Source organism: Passer domesticus, chromosome 14 (assembly GCF_036417665.1).
Source record: "Passer domesticus isolate bPasDom1 chromosome 14, bPasDom1.hap1, whole genome shotgun sequence".
Taxonomy (NCBI): Eukaryota; Metazoa; Chordata; class Aves; order Passeriformes; family Passeridae; genus Passer; species Passer domesticus.
In genome coordinates, this window is record NC_087487.1 from 7,649,835 (window position 1) to 7,670,587 (window position 20,753).

The 20,753-nt window shown below is 41.1% G+C and overlaps 2 protein-coding genes across 2 annotated transcripts in view; both read left to right on the top strand.

Moving 5' to 3' along the window:
• Positions 1 to 3,616, top strand: part of PRTG (protogenin) — an 85,826-nt gene extending 82,210 nt beyond the window's left edge. The window contains exons 21-22 of the mRNA XM_064389464.1: positions 643 to 832; positions 2,675 to 3,616. The gene's annotated coding sequence lies outside the window, so the exon portion shown is untranslated. The remainder of the gene's footprint in view (positions 1 to 642; positions 833 to 2,674) is intronic.
• A 3,011-nt stretch (positions 3,617 to 6,627) lies between these two features.
• Positions 6,628 to 19,801, top strand: PYGO1 (pygopus family PHD finger 1). The gene is made up of 3 exons (XM_064388609.1): positions 6,628 to 6,813; positions 11,132 to 11,217; positions 12,943 to 19,801. Exons 1-3 carry the CDS (start codon positions 6,765 to 6,767, stop codon positions 14,062 to 14,064), a joined length of 1,257 nt encoding a protein of 418 aa, XP_064244679.1. The 5' UTR covers positions 6,628 to 6,764; the 3' UTR covers positions 14,065 to 19,801.
• The last annotated feature ends 952 nt before the right edge of the window (positions 19,802 to 20,753 follow it).

The following is a 20,753-nucleotide window of genomic DNA, read 5'->3' on the forward strand; positions in this document are numbered from 1 at the left end:
CCTGCCACTTCTGGCTGCCCCTAAGAGAGGGCACACTGTGAACACTCTGGGAGTCAGAGCTTTTCTGCTTTGTCAGTGTCTCCTGCTGGTCACTTGGGATGCCTCAATTCTGCAGTAGAACCCTGAAGTCTCTTTCCTTTTGAATTCTCAGAAGACAAAGGAAATCCCAAAAGCCTCATCATGCTTCTTTATGAATCACAGCTGTTCCTACCTGCAGAGTCTGCTTATAGCCCAGTTCTTCCTAGCTGATATGACATTTATCCCTGGGAGTTTTAGAGCAGCAGCTGTGGAGATTATTTATAAAACTGACTCTAATCCAAAAGTCTTTATTCCTTATGTTCAAATATAGGAGCACTGAAATATAGTTACTGAGAGATAATTGAGAAAATCAGACCAATGCTGAAAATATGATCAAGTATTTTAAAAGAGTATTTGTAAAAAATGAATAAATCCTAAATAGAGTAAATAAATTACATTTAAAAAATATAACCATTTCAAATGACTAGGGTACAGTCAATCTTGGACTGTGCAGTGATACAAATGCTCTACCAGTGCAACCCACCAGAGATGTTGCTCTTATAATTCAGGATCTCGCTGTGCTCAGTGACAGGGATGTTGTTCATGGATATCCCTGGTCCCCAGGATCCCCCTTGGCTGCCAGCAGAGGCCTGGGCTCTGACCTCTGAGAGACTCCTGCCCGTCCTGGTGGCTCTGAGGCCCCTGCAAGAACCAGCTCAGATGGTTTTCTGGCAGCGCTGCAAGTGGCCCAAGTTCCTCAGGGTTTCTCTAGAGAGACAACTCAAGTGTCACTGGAAGTTGACCAAAATTCCAGGTGGGTTCAGGGGGTGCTGGATACTGTAATTATCCACAGTTTGAAGGGTGAAAGTAAATTTTTATGGGCAATGGAAGATAATGTTTCCTATTATACTCTGTGGGACATTTTAAATCACTGCCTAAAACACTGGATTCTACTTTAGCTGGAAATAAAATAGGGACTCCCCAGAGCTCCAGTTAATAGAATGGTTTTGAATTTCCTTTTATCTGCATAGCAATACACTGGGAAAAAAAGATTTTCATGAGTAAAGCCGCAGATTTCTGGCTAGGCTGCCAGGCTATTGCACCACATGAAAGCAAGAAAAGTGTTGCATACACTGCAGCTCACTACAGCCTTTTAACAATTTGCAGTTTGGTGTGCTGGTCGAGGAGATTTACCCCCCTGTTTTGCTGAAAACTATCACCAGGGGATGAGTGACAGACCTCAATCTATTCTGCTTCCTCACTTTTTGCAGTTTACAGACACAATAGCATAAAACAATCCCACTGAGCTACTTGCTCATAGCCTGTCTTACGATAGGTTATACAACTGAAGTTGGAAGTAAGATAGTTTACAGCACAGACTGTAAAATAATAATAATAAAAAAATTCCATTAAAATTATTCATGTTAGCAACCATCCTGCTTTGGAATAGGTCCTGAATATTTAAAAGTCAGTAACAGCTTGCTCGGTCTCTACCAAATAAAACAATCTGGCTTTGCTTTACACAAAACCCACAGTCAAGGCAGAATGAATCCCTTGAGACTGAGATTTCCAGCTTCAAAGAATAAGTAAACCCCAGGCTTGAGTTTCTAAGTATTTCAATTAAAATTCTTCTGATAAATCAAAAGCAAGACAACCTCGAGTTCATTACAGGAAGAATTCTGGCTTTTAAAACACTTTACAGAAAAATGGCTGTATTAAAGAGGAAAGCACTCTCATTTTTATAAACTGCTTCTCCACCTCTGTGATGTAGGCAGGATAGGGTAAAATCAGTGGAGAAGGTCAGTGTGTCAGAAGCCATTGTAGCACAGCTGACAATCCCAGCCAGTCCCCAGGAGTTCCCCTGTGCTGGGGAAGGCTCAGAGGTCACCTCCATGCTGGGCACTGGCTGGGCTGGGACCCTGGCACCCAGCAGTGCTGGCTGCTGCCACGGCCTGGGCTTCAGGGGTCTCAGCCCAAGGGAGGAGGTTGCCATTTATAGTGGGGATGACTGGATACAGTCTTTTAATAGGAGCACTCTGCAGTTTGGTTTAGCATTCAACAAGGTTTCAAGAGTTTGTGATGATGTTTCTTTTCTGTACCTCAACTGGGCCAAAACGTAGAGCCCAGCCCTGCAGCTGCAGATAAGAAAATGACAGGATCCCCAGAGGAGCAGCTGTATAGCATCCTAAAACCTCTGCCTCTAAATTTCTGATTTGGAATTGTCCCCACTAAACATAATACATGCCAAGTAATTTAATCCATTTTGGTGTTTGCAGACAGATAGTGCATATCTTTTAAATAATTCTACATTCTTTTCTTGAAATCCTGGATTTCATGTGAATTTTAGCCTGGGGATTAGGGAGGCTCCTCTCAGATATAATGGGTGAGTGCAGCATCTATGTAACTAGGTCACGGTGTATTTAGGCATATTTAGTTATCTGTTCTTGTGTTCTTCCCTACTTTAGTGGCACAATAAACAAAAGAGGGAATGAAGTTGGATTTGTTATCTCCTTTCCAAGGATGGCAGAAGAGATTTCATAGTGGTGGTTTTTTTGCTGAATTTTCTAACAATGTTTGTGGTTTTTTTTTTTTTTTTCATTTTTTATTTTGTAAGCAATGAAGTGCAGGCATTAAATGCTTCCCTTCTTTTCATCAGACCACAATAAACAGGAAAATGCAAAGGATTCAAGATGATGATCCAGAAAGAGCAAGAAATTGCATTACTTTCCTTTCCCCACAGAGTGTCCCCATTTCACTGTTCGTTGCTCAACAGGCGACCACCTCTGAGCAGGCAGAAGTCCATTTTGCAGAGAAGCCTACAAAGGTTACTTACACATGTATTTGTCACTTTCTCAAAGGTATTGTATTGCAGCTAACAAGGCAAACTTATCATAGAGTTTTATCTGTCTTGGTGACTTGAAGATCAAACAAGGTTTTTTAATATACACACACACTGGATTTCTTGTCAAAACTTTTGTTCTTTGGTGTATATATAGCTGTAAATACAATACTTAAACTTAAGTTCCTAGATAACCAATATAATCTTTATATTTTAATTATTTAGATACTAATTAATTTTGATATATTTGATATAAAATTTTATCGTTTAAAACTAACGGAAAATTGTAGGTTTTAACTTTGTAAGTCTTGCATTGTTGGCAAGAGTATCTGAGTGCATGAAAGCTGCTTTTTCTGAGATACTTCAGCATATACATGTTTTAGATGTAAGCTGAAAAAATAAATGTGCACTCAAAAAAAATCAGTTCATCTCACTAGATTTCATAACTAAGAGCTTGCTTTGAACTTTAAAAATTTTGTTCCAGTATAGATATGACACTAGAGTGGCCTTTGTACAGCTGAGACATTTTTTGATCAGTTCACTAATAATTTGTCTTGCAAAGCTTAGAAAAATGTGTTTCATCAGCCAGTGATTTGCAATGTAACTAGACAAAGGCACGATCATTCTCAGACTTGTATCACATGGAAGAAAACTAATGTAATGGGCTACAGATAAAAACTTACATTCTTTCATGGATCAATTCATAAGCCAATATATTTTGCACTTTTTTCCTACAAACAGTTTTGTATTCATTTCAGACTGAAGTTAAAACATGAATAAACGATTCATTAGATTCTGGTTTGTATTTTGTACTTTATATTATGTGGCTAAGTGGCTAGTGCAGAAGTTTAGACAGTCCTAATTTTTGCTGATTAAAAGCAGAAAGGAAACAGACGTGTGCTGGTGAGGCCTGGTTTGCATCACCAGAACAGATGCAGCATTCACCAGCAGGCAGAGCAGTTTGCACTGAAATGGCTTCAGTGACTCATGCTGAACTGTTTCAGCTACAGCTACAACCCAGTCAGGTCGGAGAGATGCTCTGCATCTGACAGAGCCAGAAGGGACCTGCTTAACACATTTTCCCAGAGTAGTAACCAGCCAGGCTAAAAAAGCATAAAAAGCACATCTTGGTGTAACTTACAAACATGCACGTGTTCAGTTCTACTACCAACAAAGGGAGGTGTGGAGGAGGAGAATAAATGAGTCTGGAGCAGGGGTGTAACTCCAGCAGAACAGCAAACCCAGATTTTCATCTCAGGCCTGACGGAAACTCCCTCCAGCCGTGACAAACAATCCTGTTTATCACAGTGGTGCTGTGAAACACGTACAAGGTTGCGGAATTAGCACTTAAATTTGTTTAACATGAAAAGGGCCCTTTTAGAAAAATGAATTGTCGTATTTTTTCCCTCATAGTAAGTGGGGGAATCAAATTTACTGATGCTGGAATACTGTTACAAGCTAAAATTACTGCATTCAAAACTTCCTTAAACGTGTCCCTTTTTTTCCAGAAGAAAATTATTTCAGAACAACAGCATCATTACAGTTCAAAAGGACTTTGGAGGTCTTGACTTTGAGTCCAGCCTCTTGCATAAAGCAAGTCTAATGCTGAACTGGGGCCAGGCAGTTCTGGGGTTTGCCTCACTGGAAGCTCATTTCAAATTATGGGTCTAATTTTTCTGTCACACTGTTCTGTGAAGAGCTTTGTGTCTCTTTTCTTGGTAACTTCCACTTAGGTGTTGGAAGGCTGCTAACTAGCTACCTCTAAGTCTTCTAAATTAATGCCAGCTTTTGAGAGGAAGAAATGTTGGAGTAATTTTAAGGCCAACCAATGAGCAGTGAGGCTTATCAAGTGATGAATTGTGTGTCATAATGAGAACTTCTGTAGATTTTTGGGAAATATTTGGGATGCTGGTGTAGCAAGCACCTGAGCCAGTGAATTAGTTCCTTTCAGACACCACATCAGCTGTTTCTAATGAGAGTTTAGAAGTGAGTCCAACAGGATTCTCACAGACTGCTCACAAAAGACCTGAGCCAGTTAAAAGCTGAATTTGGATGAACAGCAAAAGAGACATAATTTTTTGCAAGTAGAGCACTGGGTTAAATCTGAATTCCCAGCTCCCATTTCTGATGCAGACAATGTCCCCGTAGGAATCCTCACAGACTCAGTGACATCAATCTGCGCATCCATAATTACAGTCTACATGCCATTACACGGCAGCCGTGCACAAAGCTCCTGCAGCCCTGGGAGAATCAGCTGGGCCTGCAGCAAGCTCTTTCACAGAAAATGCAAATCTCCTCACAAATAAGGCACTTCTTCCTCCAAATATAGACAAGCTCACACCCACCTTGCTAATAACAGGCTCTGCTTCTCTTCAGTAAGATTACACAGAATCAAGCAGCACATCCCATGAGAATACTGGCGGTGTGCTGTACTTTGAGGTACGTGCATCTGGGATCGCTGCAAAGTAAGAGACTGTGGACAAATAAAAATGATGTCTAGGGAAGGACAGAAATCAACATAAATTGAATTACTTTCTTCACTTTACTCTTGCATTTTGCATGTCTAACTAAGTAATAGCCATACCAATATCTTAACCTTATATGAACATAACCTTTTCCCCTCAGAAAAAGTGTTTCAAGTACTGGAAAAATATCAACTATCCATCTAACAATAAGGTACATAAAGAAATAGCACTGACAACTATTTCAAAGTCAGGCAGGTGAGCAAACCCCTTACTGTACAGCTGGGCATTTTTTATCCTTATAGGGAGACTAAATCTTTATTCAAATGGCACTTTTAATGCAGTTGATTAACAATTTGATCTAGATCAAGAACTGCATATGTAACACCTCTAAAACAGAGCCACTTCAGAAGATGGGAAACTGAGGCAGAATGTTTGTACAAAATTACACGAACACCGGCAGCGATGTATCTGTCCCGTGTGTTTTTTAAGGGTTCGGCAGGGTTTCGTGCGGTACCCCCGGGCCAGAGACGCGTCTGGCAGGTGGCGCCGGGTGTGGGGAGCCCCTCTCTGCGGAAGGTGCCCCCGCCTGCCCGGGAGCCGCTGAGCGCGTTGCTCCGGCCCTTCAGACACCGGCCCGCGTGGGCTGGGAGAACGGGAGCGGCACCCGGAGGCGGGAAGCAGGCGTGAGGCACGTGCCGCACCGGAGCCGCGCCGTGGAGCCCCTGACGGGCCCGGACGCGGTCCCGGCCAGCGACTCCCCCCGCACGGCGGCCGAGGCGGCCCCTGCCCCGCTCCTGCCGCGTGCCCCGCGCTCACGGGCACCGCCGGCCCCGGCCCGCCCCGCGGCTGTCCCGCGGCCGGACCGAGTCCCGGCGGTGGCCGAGCGGAGGGTGGAGGCGCCGGCGGAGCCGCCCGGGCGCGGCGCCTTTGTTCGGAGCGGCGGCGCGGCCGGGGCCGAGCGTCCCGCCGCGCTCATGGCGGGAGCAGGGGCAGCCCCGCGGAGCGCCCCGCGGCAGCCGGCGGGCAGCGGGGGCTCGGCGCGCTGAGCGGCGCCGCGTCCGGCGGGGGCGCTGCGCGGGGCCCGGCAGCCCCGGCGGCGGGGGCCGGGCGAGGCGGGCGCCTGCAGCCTGAGGGGGCCCCGGCCGGCGCGGCTCGGCGCTCCGCGGACCCCCGGGCGGCCTCCGGGCAGCGGCGCTCCGCTCGCCGGACCCCGCCCGGCCTGGCCCCCGCCGCGGGCTGTAGCGGAGCCCTCCCGCGCCCAAACTTTGCAAAGTCTCGTAGCTCCGCTGCTGGGGCGGCGGCGGCGAGGGCAGCGGCGGGCGGGGGCGGCGGCGGAGGAGGCGGGGGCGGAGGGGGCGGGGTGCGGGCCGGCGGCGGCGGCGGCAGCAGCATCAAAGAGCCCCGATTCTTGCCGCCCTGGGAGCCATGCGCTGCTGTCTGTAATGTCAGCGGAACAGGAGAAGGACCCCATCGCGCTGAAGAGATCCCGAGGTACGGCGAGGGCTGGGCCGGGCCCGGGGGCGGCCGCCGCTGGGGCCTGGCTCCCGTGCGGAGCGGCGGCGGAGCCGCGGGATGCGCGCACCGCCCGCGCCGCCGCTGCCCGCGGGGCTCCGCGCAGCGCGGGCCGGGCCGCCCCCGCCGCGCTCCCTCCCTGCGGCTGCGGCGCGGCCGGCGGTGCGGGGGCCGCTCGAAGTTTGGTCGGTGGGGCCCGGCCGGGCCCCGCGGGCTCCCGCAGCCTGCGGGCCTTGAAAAGCAGCGCCGGGGCTCGCGGTGCGCGCAGGTGTGCCCCGCGGGGGAGGGCGGTGTGCGGTCCTGGCTCTTGTGTGTCTGGGGATGTGCGGCGCATTAGTATGCAGCGAGCATACTGCTGGTGCAAGGGAATACGGCGGCACTGCCACATGTCCGAGTTCGTGCTGATGCAGAGCCCATAAATTACACTTGAGTGTCCGCTCGTCTGCCCCCAGTCCTGGCTCCTGTGCTTGAGTCTAGTTGGGGTTTTTCTTCTCCTTTTTCGGGAAATGAAAAAAAGCCGAAATATTATTCTTTACTAATAGCACTGGCGTATGGCTCTGATGAGGTTTGAGGTATGCGTTTCTTTCAAAGCAGTAGGGAGAAGGGCAGAAATGCAGCGTCTCCTCCGACTTCGGCAGTGCAGCTGACTTTAATGGCAGTGGCACATCAGCCTGCGTAGTGATAGTTGTGTCCTTTTAGTCCTTAGACACAGAAATGGCTCTCTGAATGAAATAATCAAAGACAACAGGATGGGTGACCGAGTTGGGTGAAAATCATGGCAAAATTATAAAATTTACAATTTGGTGCTTGTTGTTTTCTTGCCTCCTGTTTTGCCCCTGGAATTCTATTGTTCTTCATGTTTTAAGCTTTTTTTCCTGGTTGGATAAGTGGGAAAAGGTGTGGATTCCACGGTGCATGTTGTCATTGATTTACAGTTTGCTTTTCTAAAACTGCTATAGTAGCAGCTGGATTGCAAGTTTGAAAATGAGAGAATGAAGACACACAGCAGTGCTACAAAGGAGACTGGGATTCATTAGACTCCTCCACTCTCAAGCCCTGATTCTGCAAATATTTAAGCATATATGGTTTCACATGCCAGAGTTACCCACCAAGTTCCACCCGATTACAGCCTAGTATCAAAACTGTTTACAGTCTCAGGGCCACAGAACAGGCTCACCAAATTTGGTTGAAATTAGGTTGAAATTTTTAGTTTTCTGTCTCTAATGAAAAGTTTATTCAGCTATTTATGTTTCTTGGGAAAATGTTCTTACTGAGATAAAGTACTGTTTCAAAAAAACTCTGGCATCCATCCTCTAAAAACCTAGACTGAGATTTGTCAGTGAATATGAAAATATTCCATACTGTATTTGCAGTATGTTAAGTGTGGCATAAATTACATGCAAAGCCAAAATCCCCTATGTGTAAAGCAAACTTCAACTTGCAATTGTCCTAACACTGAAAATGTCCATCTTAGGTATGTACAAAGTAAGAGAGAATATAAGGCTTATCTCTTCTCCTTTGTCCAAGTGTGAATGGCTGAAATTAATTTTATCTGTAGTTTAATAGGGGAATCGTTATCAGATATGTATTTATATCTTTAGATCCATGACATAGGTGGTGTCCCAGTCCAAAGGATTGTATTTTTGCCCAAAAAATTAGTCTCAGACAATTAATAATTTTTCATTAGTACAGCATTCCAAAATGTTTGGTCTTCCTTTAATGAAAGTCTGTGTGGTAGGTACCAAAAGTGACTTTGTGGAAAGTTTATTTTGGCTTCATGAAAATGAGCCTTATTCACTTTTTGGAGGTATGCTAGGACTAACATTCTGTTTCCTTTCATGTATAAATTAAATCATTATAGAACCCACAGGGAGAATATAAATTCTTGGGGCTGAATTAAATCATTGGCCTCACACAGTGAGAACTGAAAATACAAAAGCTTTTTGCCTTTCCAGACACAGGACTCCCTTCTATAAACTGTGGCATATGAATGGCTTCACTGATGAAAGTAATTTAGGTAGAAGTTGATGGAACTTGTCACTGGAATTCTAATGTTCATATGCTTGTGCTTTTGAAGAATGATGTCCCAGAGAGGGAATTTATATGTAGTTTTATGAAGTTTTAACTTCAGCTACTGTAAACCAACACTTGTGTATGACCCCTAAGTATTCTACTTGATCACAAATTTACTGATGTCTCTGCTGCTAGTTGTTGAATTTATTAAAAGAAATCTGGATATTTGGAATATTTTGCTATCAGTGGTTAACGTCGATTATTTTTTAAGAGTGCAGGCACGTGAAAAGGAGTGTAATTTATGCAATTGTGAGGATTAGTGTTCACAGTGCAATCTTACACTAAATTTAGTATAAACTTATAGAAATGCTGGAGAAGAAGCTGATAGAAGAAGCTGACAGGAACAGTTTTGAGAAAATAGATTATAAAGAAGTTGATTTATAGAGTTGAATTTAGGGGAAATTTGCCATCATTCTTCATGTCAAACCTCATGCTTTAGCCATTTAGTATCTACAGGTAGTGTAGTGGTAATGCTTCATAGCACACTAAGTATATGCAGGAGTTTATATTATAAATCAAGAACAAAAAGGTCTCTTTTAAAAGAATAATCCCTAGTTTCTCTGATTGTATCTTAGACCACCTTATGTGCATGAGTTTATTTTGAGGACTTGATTGTGACATCACATGATTGTGACATCTTTGAAATCAGACTTAAAATTTGATAGGTGTTGATCTGGGATATCCATGTATTTTCCTTATGTGTAATGAAAAAGAAAATCAAACTTTAACAGTGACAGCTAGAGCCAAAAGGAACTTATTAAAGCAGAGGCAGAACTGGATTCTTACTTGAAGTAGGACTGGTAAATTCCCTGAAACCTCAAAAAAAAAAAAAAAAAAAAAAAGGAGGCATGGAGGATGTGCTAGGAGTGAAAATTTGTCAGGCCTCCTTGGATCAGAAGTGTTTCAAATAACTTGGATATTTTGGTCTGTGTACACAAGGACTGCTGCTTCCCTGTGAGAAGAGATTTTGTTACCTTGCTGAATATTCCTAAAGCTGGTTTACCTGTCTGCTGGGAACACTTGTCTAACAGAGCAGTGTAATGTCATACCTTGTGCTGCTTTGCATAATACTGTTGATAATTCACAGTTATCTCCAGGTTGTCTTTGGTAATGAAGACCTGTGTGTTCAGCTGGATGCTTGCATCTTGATAAAGTTTGACTTGTGTTCTGAATATCAATTTTAAACAAACAACAGTAAAATTTTTTGGTTGGATTGCCTGCATACTTCTGTGCTGTTACTATATATTAATATAAAAGAGCAAATAAGCTATTATCCTAATGGGCCTGGGAAAAAAAGTAATGATGTTAGTACTTTAACATGTGTTGCTATGATACCTGAAAATGCTTCTCATACTTTAGCTCAGGGTTTTCTTTGCATTCCCATATTGTGGTAATTTCACTTGAGCCTGTGAAGACAGACTGGCTGGGATAATAATGAGATTGCTAGATTTATTTTTCACTTATGTTCTAACTAGGGTTTTAAAATAAAGCCACAATTTATACAAATTTGAGAACTTGTCCCACTGTTGTGAAAGGTGGAGAATCCCAGGGGAAGTACAGTTATCTCTTGGTACTGCGCAGGGTGAAGTCTGATTGAGCAACCAGTGAAATAAACATTCCTTACTTTTTATTTTTTGTGCTACGATAGCCTTACTCAGTTTGTTTGACCAAGTCTTGCATTTAGTGAAATTTAGATTTGGTGCACTGGAGATTAGTCTAAACAACATGGGGGGCAAGTTTTCAATGGTTTTTGTTCATGGATCTACTACTGTTTGTTTTTTTTTTCCTTCGTGGTGGATTGTAACAATCTGTTGCATGTTGCTACACTGATGCTGTGTCTATGTGAGTTAAGAGGTGAGTCTTAGACATGGCTTTTTGCAGTTCTTTTGAAAGTTTTATGATTTATGCAAACAAGAAATACTTGTAACTGGTGATGTGGAGATGTTAAGAATCAAGGGACAGATAAAAATAAAATAAATGGAAATGTCCATTTCAATAAGAATGAGCATGAATGGGACATGAAAGTGGTAGCAGACAGAGGTGTAGGAGGGATGTTAGCTTAGCTCCAGATGTGTGCTCCTTTAGCACTTGCAATATAAGGCACCACAGTCAATGCAAATGCAGTATTTGTAACAGATATCTGAGGCTATAGTAGTTAAAGGCAAACTTACAATACAGTCTGCAATAAAATTAATGTACTATTTTACTGATTGATGCCTTGTAGGTGGTGACAGTGGATTGGATGGGTTAGGAGGACCAGGAGTTCAGCTTGGAAGCCCTGATAAAAAAAAGCGCAAAGCAAATACACAGGTAAATTCCCTTTGCTTGTATTGAATTCTTAATACACAGTGCACTCAAATCTTGTTTGCGGGTATGAGTATCTCTCATTGTTCAGAATATCAGTTTCTTGTCACCAATAGCAGCTACATACCAAGTATTTCAGTTTTACTTTGAAGTTGAAACCTTCCTGAAGTTTGCAATGAAGTTATTTTAATCCCTGTAAGTTGCCAAAGACATACAAAGAGAGGAGCACAGTGAGACTGCAACAACTTGGATTTTTCTCATAGGGATTTGATTTTGAGGAAGACTTTTTTTTAATGATTTTGTAGCTATTGGTAGAAATCTGTACAGCGTAAGTAGTTGCCATGAGACTACATCTTACCTTACTTTCATTTCTGTATCTGTAGGTTTGTGGGCTAATGAATCAGTACAGTTTGTTAATGCTTTCACCAAGCTCTTGGCATACCCCTCAGGTGATTTTCTAGCAAAAGTTAAGTCAGATAGATATGCTTTCCAGTGAATCCTTGCAATGTGACATTTCTATGCAGTTTTTCTTTCCAGAAAAGAAAGCCTCAATACAAAATATCTTAAGCAATTTGGGTCTCTATAGCACTGAGTTTTCCTTTGTGTGTTCATTCAGCTTTGAGTGAGAGTATCTGTTAATTTGATACTGTCCAGTGGGAATACCTTTATTTATGTAGGTAAAACAATCACTTTCTGTTAGGCCTATGCAGAGTCCACTGAGATGTGGATCTGTTTTGTTTTAAAGTAGTCATGCTGAAACTTGCTCTGAGAAATATTCAGTTACTTTACAAGGCTTCACACCTCTTTCTTGGTGGAGTTTCCTTGTGTTCTGGAATGGTAATAACTCTAGAGGACATGCAGATTATTAGCTTGTGTTCCTTCTGACCAGGTTAAAATTTGCACTACAGCAATTTTTTTAAAAAATAAATTTTCAGTCCTAGTTTATTAGTACTTAGGAGGAAGTGCTTTCTGTGAGCACGGTTAGTGTGAGGGTGAACCCAGCAGGTGTTCCCTACAGGCTAGTCTAGAATGAATTTCAATTGTATGACTGCACTGGTGACATTTAAACAGACTCTGGGCTCCATTAAACACTTGATTATGCTCTGTAACCAGAGCATAATCCTCATGTTTCATACCTACTGACTATGCTTTGCAGACTGTCCACAATCACTGAATGCTCTGTTTGGTATAGAAATGTACAGCATAGAATATTCCACAGAGTATAGAAAATATCAGTCTGCTGACTCCTATATTCTAAATGCCTTTTTTTAGGGTTATAGTGCCATTAGGTTTGTATATCCTCATGGAAGTGAGATGTCTTAAGAGATGTATATTCAGTAACAGGAACCCAAAATGAAATTAGGGAAATGCTTCAAATCTGCTCTTCAGCATTTGGAAATATTTTGTGTATGTGTTTGTGACAGTTGGACTTCTGTATTGTTGCTTGTCTTTTGTAAAAGATTACGAAATAGAAGTCACATATCAAGTAGTGTTTTCAACTGCAAACTTTAAAAAACACTGAAGCTACTATAAATCACCACATTATCTGGAGCCCAAGCTCCTCTCCTACTGAAATTTCAGACAGCCTGGCAGGGTACAGTGGGTGAATTTTACACAACAGCTGAACAGTTCTTTCAGCAGTTGTATTGCCAATCCAGAACCTTTGTGGTTGGTCTGCCTTGCAGGGAAATACTAAAACTAATTCGAGTGTTGTATTTAAAATATTTGTAGGGGTCGTCATTTCCTCCTCCATCTGAATATGCTCCACCACCGAACCCAAGCTCTGACCACCTTGTAGCTGCAAATCCATTTGATGACAACTATAATACTGTGTCTTATAAACCACTTCCTTCAGGAAATCCATATTTTAGTAATCCTGGTTATCCTGGCTTTGGAGGCTATAACACTTTCAGAATGCCACCTCACATGCTGCCCAGAGTGTCCTCACCATATGGTGGTTCTTACTCCCTCAGAAACCAACCACATCCTCTTCCCCAAAACCCTGTTGGCATGGGTTTTAGTCGACCCCACTCTTTCAGCTTTGGTCCACATGATAACCCAGGTTTTGGGAATCAACCACCTTATGGCAGTGGTCAGATAAATCAAAATGTCAATATGTCTGCTCAGCATTTCAGACCAAATCCTGGGGAGAACTTTGGCCATTCGGGTCAGATACCTCACCCTGATGTGCCAACTAACTTTGGTCCCGGAAATAATCCAAATTTTCCAAATTCTCAGCTAGAGTCAAACCATTCTTTTGTTCCTCCACCAAACACGTACAACCAGACAAAATCATCAGCACAAAAACAAGACTTTAGTCAAGGTGCAAGCAAAGCATCCAGCCAGAACACTGCTGCTCATCAGCATCATCACAGGACAGAGGACGTTGTGAGTCAAGGTAACAGTGACCTGAAAAATGTTACTCGAAACAACGTGGTAAATCAGGATAACAGCCATTCCAGCAGTGCTGAGAACACCAATGCTGGCCACTCAAATGGGACTCAGAGCAAGGCCCGCCAGCCTCGAGGTACTGCTGAAGGATGCAACTCTGAAAAGAGCAGCAAAACACCCCTCCATCCCAGTCGTCACGGACACTCGTCCTCTGAACCCGTCTACCCGTGTGGGATTTGTACCCATGAAGTCAATGATGACCAGGATGCCATCCTGTGTGAGGCCTCTTGTCAGAAATGGTTCCACCGGATCTGTACGGGCATGACAGAGTCGGCCTATGGCCTGCTCACGGCAGAGGCATCGGCAGTGTGGGGCTGTGACACTTGCATGGCTGACAAGGATGTGCAGTTAATGCGCACCAGGGAGACTGCAGGACCACCTGCACTGAACACAGAAGGCTGACAGCCTGAATGGGTGCTAGTGGAGCAAATACTTGCTATGAAAATTCGGTTACAAATTGGGTACTTCACTTTCTGCAGACAATCAGTTGTGTTTGATTGCTGTCATCTTTTTTCCCCCTAATCTGTATTCATTCATAAACTTCCATCTCAGCTTTTGTACTCTTAGTTTTATGTGTGCAAATGTTTTACAGGATGGAATATTTTTTGTTTCTGATTAAACTGTAACTGACAATTGATCGGAAGTAGGATGAGCATTGACAATATTACTGAAGGAAAAAATGTGCCTGTATGAATAGCCCTAATTTGCTAGTGTATATTAATGTGTTAACTAACACTAGCATTTAGCTCTTGGTTTTAATGGTACTATATTTGCAAGTACTCATTACTTTGTTTTTTTCTTTTGGCGTGAATGTTATTGATGTTCTTGCTAGACTTTCTTTGAATATAGTGGAGATGACATGGAGGAATGTGCAGTACTAATAGTTGTTATTTTAGGGTAAATACAGAGAATTTTGTATGTGCTTTTTCCTATTTTTGAAGTAAAGCATTAATGTGCTATTCAAAAATAATGAATTCATGCTTAGTAACACAATGAAACCCGCTAACTATTACACATTTCTGTTTCCTTGAAAAGGCAATAATCTCTTGACTTCTCAGCAATTACATGCTGAAGGCTCTTTCTAGACCTTGCATTATTTGGAAATTGTCGTGAAATAAGATTCAGTTGGAAAAAGAACACATTGAGTTTATGAAGGCCACTGCTTTAAATCTAGAGAATGCCAGTGCTAGGGTTGCACATGTAACCTTAATTCATCTGTCTTGAGGACATACCTTGGGATGCAGTCTTTGCTCTGCCACGGTTGTGCAGTCATGCACCTCTCTCTCATTCTTTCTCACTGATGGTTCCAGTCTCCTGCCTCAGTGCTGCCAGAGAATTGTGGATGAAGTGGTGCACAGAAAATCCTGCCCAGCTTCTAGGGCTGTCAGCTCCAGCCTGCTCAGTCACCCTGAGCTTACACAGTCCACTTGGCATGAAGGAGGGGGCAAGGCAATGTAGTGTGCTCTCTGAATTGCTTGATAATTTGGCTAGCAAAGTCTTAAAACTAAATTCCCACCACTGCCTCAGCCAGTCTTGCAGTGAGGGGGTAGGCAAACTAAGGTGAAGAAAGAAAATATAGAAGAAAGAAAATATAACTCATATCAGGTGAGTTTTGCTCACATCAGAGCTAAGTAATCAGAAGTTTAGCTCCTTTGCTAAACCTGATATCCTATTGACAAGTATGAATGGCACTAGAGCTTCATGTCTGATGCTAAGAAATTCTATTTTAATAAGGGTAATTTGATCTTATTCATGATCTCAAAAATAACTCCCCTTCTTTTTTGAAGCATCTAGCCTTGAACAGTTCAGCCTTCGCAGTGTGATAAAGTTGCGCGTGCAACTGGAAGAGTTTCTTTTGAGAGAAATATTGTTTTGAATTAATAAAAGGAGGCACTGTGATAACAGATTCTGCTTGGAAGATGTACCACTGTGCTGGAAACAGTCTTTGAACAGCAATTAAATAATATGTCAAGCTTACAGGTACTAGTCATGTTCCTTAATGTGATAAATGTTTCAGGTCTGTGATGAGTGCTATAGGAGTGTGTAGAGAATTCAGTCATCTAATAAGGAGGTAGTTTTCATGGTAAGCCATGCTAATGAGGGAAAGTAAGGCCTGTTTGATAGTTCAGCATTGTGCTTGATTTTAAATGGGCTCTACTGTGTACATTCCTGGAAGATACTGTGCAGATCTACACAACTTGTTTTATTTTAAAAGTGAAAAGTTTTGCAGTATTAGTGCAGTATTACCCCACCATTTTTTTTTCTTGCATTCCTCTCATCAGGAAAAAGAAAATATCTAGAGTGTGAGTGACATATTTCATATCTTGAGAATTTTCCTGTATGGAGATGTAAGTTGTAAGATAGATCCAGAGCTTTTGTTTTCATCCGTAGTTGCTTTAATTTAGCATATTAACTAGACTTAATCTGGTTTTGTTAGAGTTGGGATTTAAAACCACCACCAACCTCTGTTAGAGAGATTTATTCTTCAGTAGTTCTCCTAATGACAAATTTGCTTTTGGTACCTGAAGAAGCAATTAAACCAAACCTTCTTTAGATAGATTTGTTCCTCTAGGAATCAGTTTAATCTCTGCAACAATTAGCACTGTGAACATAATGGAGCTGGTTCACACCTACAGTAATGTAAGAGAAATCAAAATTCTGCTCATTGAAAATTCAACCAAAGCTCCACTGATGATAGTTACCTTTCCCACTCCCACACCCCATGCTTCTTGTAAGAAGATGTTGGGGCATTTGTTCTCTGAAGTCTAATTCATGTTTTAACATTTGGATCAGACATTGTATTTAAAATAGCCATGTATTTCTTAATCTTTTCCTCAACCCAACATGAAGTTAGGCAACTATTTTCTAGATTAGCTGTCGGGACATTAGTATTTAAACATAGTGTTCTTAAATACCTAAAGTCATCTGGAATATAATTTTTTAAGGCCTTAAATTGTGTATTTATGAAACTTATTCTAACAATTTATTTTAGATTGTTTTTCTTTTCTCAACTGGTATTGTATTGGGTTTGTAACCCAGTAAATTTTCGTCATTTATTAACTTGTAAGTTCAAGGCATTAGCAAATGTCAATGATATCAAATAAAAACAAATGAACAACCAACTCCACACTTGTTAGCACAGTCATCTTAGAGAGAGGACTGACCAGGATCTCCAGTAGTCATCCAGCCAGTATGCTTGCCCTACTGATGTGCTCTTGGCATACTTGAACTCTTTATCTAGAGAGCAGTTATATTTTGGTTTTCTCTGCATGTGTTGACTAAGTAGTCGTTCAAGTATGCACAGGAGAAACAGCAATCATGTTTAATTAGTGAGGTACTAGGAAAATGTCAGCTGATTAGCATTAGAAGTTAGTTCTAGAATGATGGGTGGGAGGGAGGGCGGGAGGGTTGGCTAGAATAGGTGAGGTTTTTTGTAATACATGAAACAATTTGTATTGAACTCTCATGCGCTTCTTTCATTACTGGTGATTTAGACTGTACTGGTGCTGCACACCAAAAATATTGCAAAGATTTTGTAAATCTTGCAAACCTTAACATTTTTGTGGGAAATGCCTGTGTCCTTTTTACATGGTTTCTGGTCATGATCAGAAATGCAGCCTTATATTGCTCCCAAATTTCCCCCCGCCCCAAAAGGCTTAAATAAACAGGTATAAATTGGATTGTGCTGTCCTTAATACTTTTTTGCTAGTGACCAATTTTAAGAGAGAAAACATGTAAGTGGTAGTGCTGGATACAGACTAGAGGGCAGGTAGCAAAAATCCTGTTTCTTCCTGTTTTACTCATTCCTTCTACAACTTGAAACTAGCAGGTTTCTGCTTGTCTCTTCTGAAAGAAGATGGGACTGATGCTTACTTCCAAAGGTTGTTTAGAGGCCTGGTTGTTACTTGAGATCTTCAGATGAAAGAAGCTAGAGATAAGTAATGAAGTTTGCTCTATGTAAAAGAAAAATCTAATTTTGGGGGCTGCTCAAAGAAGCTTATACTTTGTGACCTCTGAAGTTTTTAATCTAAGAACCAGTTTTGTAATCACATTTTTCAGGCTTAATTTCAAGCATGTGACAATTAATGAAGTCAGTGAAACTGCATGCACACAGTCAAGAATGTTTTAAAGTGTTTGCAGTTTGGGGCCTGTGATATTTGCAAGTGAAATGCTTATATGGTTTGAGATTTTTACAAAATCAGTGGTGTTAAAATGTAGCACCTTTTTAACATTTGTCTTTATTCCAACTTAATACAGTAACACATCTGCATTAAATATATCCCTCTCATTTTATAAATAAACATTGCCTGTCAGTAAAAGTATTGGTGTAACATTTTTAAAAAAAGGAAGTCATTCTTCTTATCATGTTGTATGTGACTTAAATGACTGTTTCATATTAAAACTAATCTTTCCTTATGTACTGCTTAAATATACCTGTTTTGGGATATCAGTTCAGTACTTTTTATACAATCTTGAATGTGTTCCACATTGGTGACATGTATTTTTTGCAACAACTTTTGTGTTTTGATTTTAAATTAGAGCATGTCTGATGTAATACATGCATTAGTGCTGTGGCGTGTGACAAAGTTAATGTATGTAATTCAAATTGGAAAAGCTTCCAGACTTTGTCCAACATTAACCCTGTGGCCAGGGATTAAATTACTATGTAATACAAATTATTTCATACCATGATGTGTTTTAAGCTACTCTATGAAGTATGTGAAACATTATTGTTTATGGATTGGTAGCTGGTGAGGTATCTTGCATAGAATGAGGTATGATAGATGGTAGTAATTCATAATTAAAACTGAGTACCTTTCAGAACACACAGCACTGATATGCATTATCATCTTGTTGCCATTACTTAATATGAGTTTCTCAATATTATCCACTGATAAATGGGTGAACATTTGGAAATCAGCTCTTGTGTATGAAAATTCTATTCTAACACTCTTTACTTGTTTTACAAAATATATAAATATTTTTGTTTGTTTAGGAAGCATATAATTTTTTTGTGTCTATTAGATGTGATTAGATATATGCAGAAGGATGTAGAACTGGATGCATTTTAAAGTTATTCTGCAGTTGCTAAGTTTTGGCAGAAGCTTTCTATATTAGAATAGACTCTTCCCTAAAATTGGAAACTAAGTGTACTTAGCAGAACTCTTTAAGGCAATATAACTATCCTTCACTGCATCTTGAGTTATGCACATTCACTTCTTTATGTGGAAGTGATAACTTCTGTTTTATATAGAAGAAAAGAAAGGTCACTTTAGTGGCCTAGTGCTGTGTGTCATCAGTTCTGGGGTAATTAGTTCCGAGTGGTGTTCAGGCCCTCAGAGGTGCTGCCTCTAGCTTGAAGTTTTCTGTGTCACCCTTTGTCTCCTGGTTTGGAAATGGCTTATCCCAGCACCATGGGGAATAACTATTTCTGCATTGTTTACCATACATAATTTTCCTTTTCATGTTCAAAGAAACTGTCTCAAAATAATTTTTTGATCCAACCCCACCTTTTTCCTTGGAGATTTGTGCACTGTATTTCAGGAATTGCTGTACTGGAGACATTTTGGGATTGGAGTTATGAGAGTTGTCTGTTCCTAGACACTCATCTTTTCCTCTACAGAAAGGTCTAAATCTGAGCTCCTTTATAACTTAAGGAGGGCAAGCTCTTAATATATTATTTTTTCTTTTTGTTTTTCTTTCTTGATAGTTTTTTTTCTGAAATGTTAAATAATACAAAGTTGTTAGGGGTTTTTGTTCAAAACTTGGTCTTTCCTCCAAGCTTGTGTTTGTAGCCTTTAAAACAGGCACGGTGGCCTTTAGGGCCTTCTGACTTGGGAATTTTTTGTCCACTTTCTCCTTTTAGAGTTAAAAGTGAGTAGAAAAAGGCAAGTTACCAATCTACTGCCATCCAAACAATGCAAAATATAAGCTGATTAAGATTGTTGACATTTAATTTTTTTTTTTGTTAATAATGATGTGATATTTTTACCTTTTAGAAGAACATATATCAGAATCTGATTCAAGTGTTCTTGGAAAATGTATATGGTAGGCTTTGTCCAGCACTGTATGTAACTTTGTTGCTTTCTGTTGTCTAGTTTCAATTTCTTTTAAAATAAAGATAATTTTTGTGGGGAAATTGCCTGTGGACTTTGTGAAGATGATGTAATGCCTGCATGTAATGCTTCTAATATTCTGCCTGTGAGAACACATTTGGATTAGGTGTAATCCTGCAAGAAGCAGCATGAGGTCACATGGATCAGAAAATACAGCTCCTGCCTCTCTTGGAGAGCTCCATGTTCTGTAAAGGTGCTCATCTGCAGTGCCTTCAAAGCAGCTGGGAAAATGTCTTGTGCCTTCAGCTCCCTTTCTTTCCTCACAGGATGGAAAGGAAGGCTCAAGTACCATTTGTCCAAATAGATTTTTTTAAAATAACTTTCTGCACTTGGAAAGTGATTATAGAAATAATTATTTTATTCCAGTTTATAAAATTATTACTAAGCTCTTCCTGTTAGTTAAAATGCCAGGACTAACACACACCAAATCACTGCTCTACCAATAACTTTTAAAAGTAAGTGATATAGATTCCAGTTTGTTGGAATAAACAGTCTCATAAAATGTTTCTGCTTTTTGTTAAAAATGTGGAGGGATGAGAGAAATTAGAGAGAATTTAGAAAGGACGAGAGAAAAAAGGTTAATAATTAAAGGTAAGACAATGTAAACTATCTAAAGGATTTATTTTCTCTAATATATTGATCTTTTGAAGCCATTAGAAGTGAAATAACCCCAGAAAAGATATATGTATGTATCGGCAGCTGGAAGGTGCAGAATATTAATAACATTATTAAGGTTTGTGTGGAATATAAATCTTCATCCTTCATAGCATAGGAGATGGGAATTTAAGAATCAGATTTTCAATGGAAAAATGTATCTTCTTTCACTGCAAACTTTCCACTGCAGCCTTTTGACTGATAAAGTTAGTGCCAGCAGAAGAACCATGCTGCATGGGTGTCTCTTGTTTATTTTTCAAGCGTGTCACAGTGAGAGCACAGCAGCTTGTCCAGGTAAGGCTGTGGAGTGGGTGGGACAGA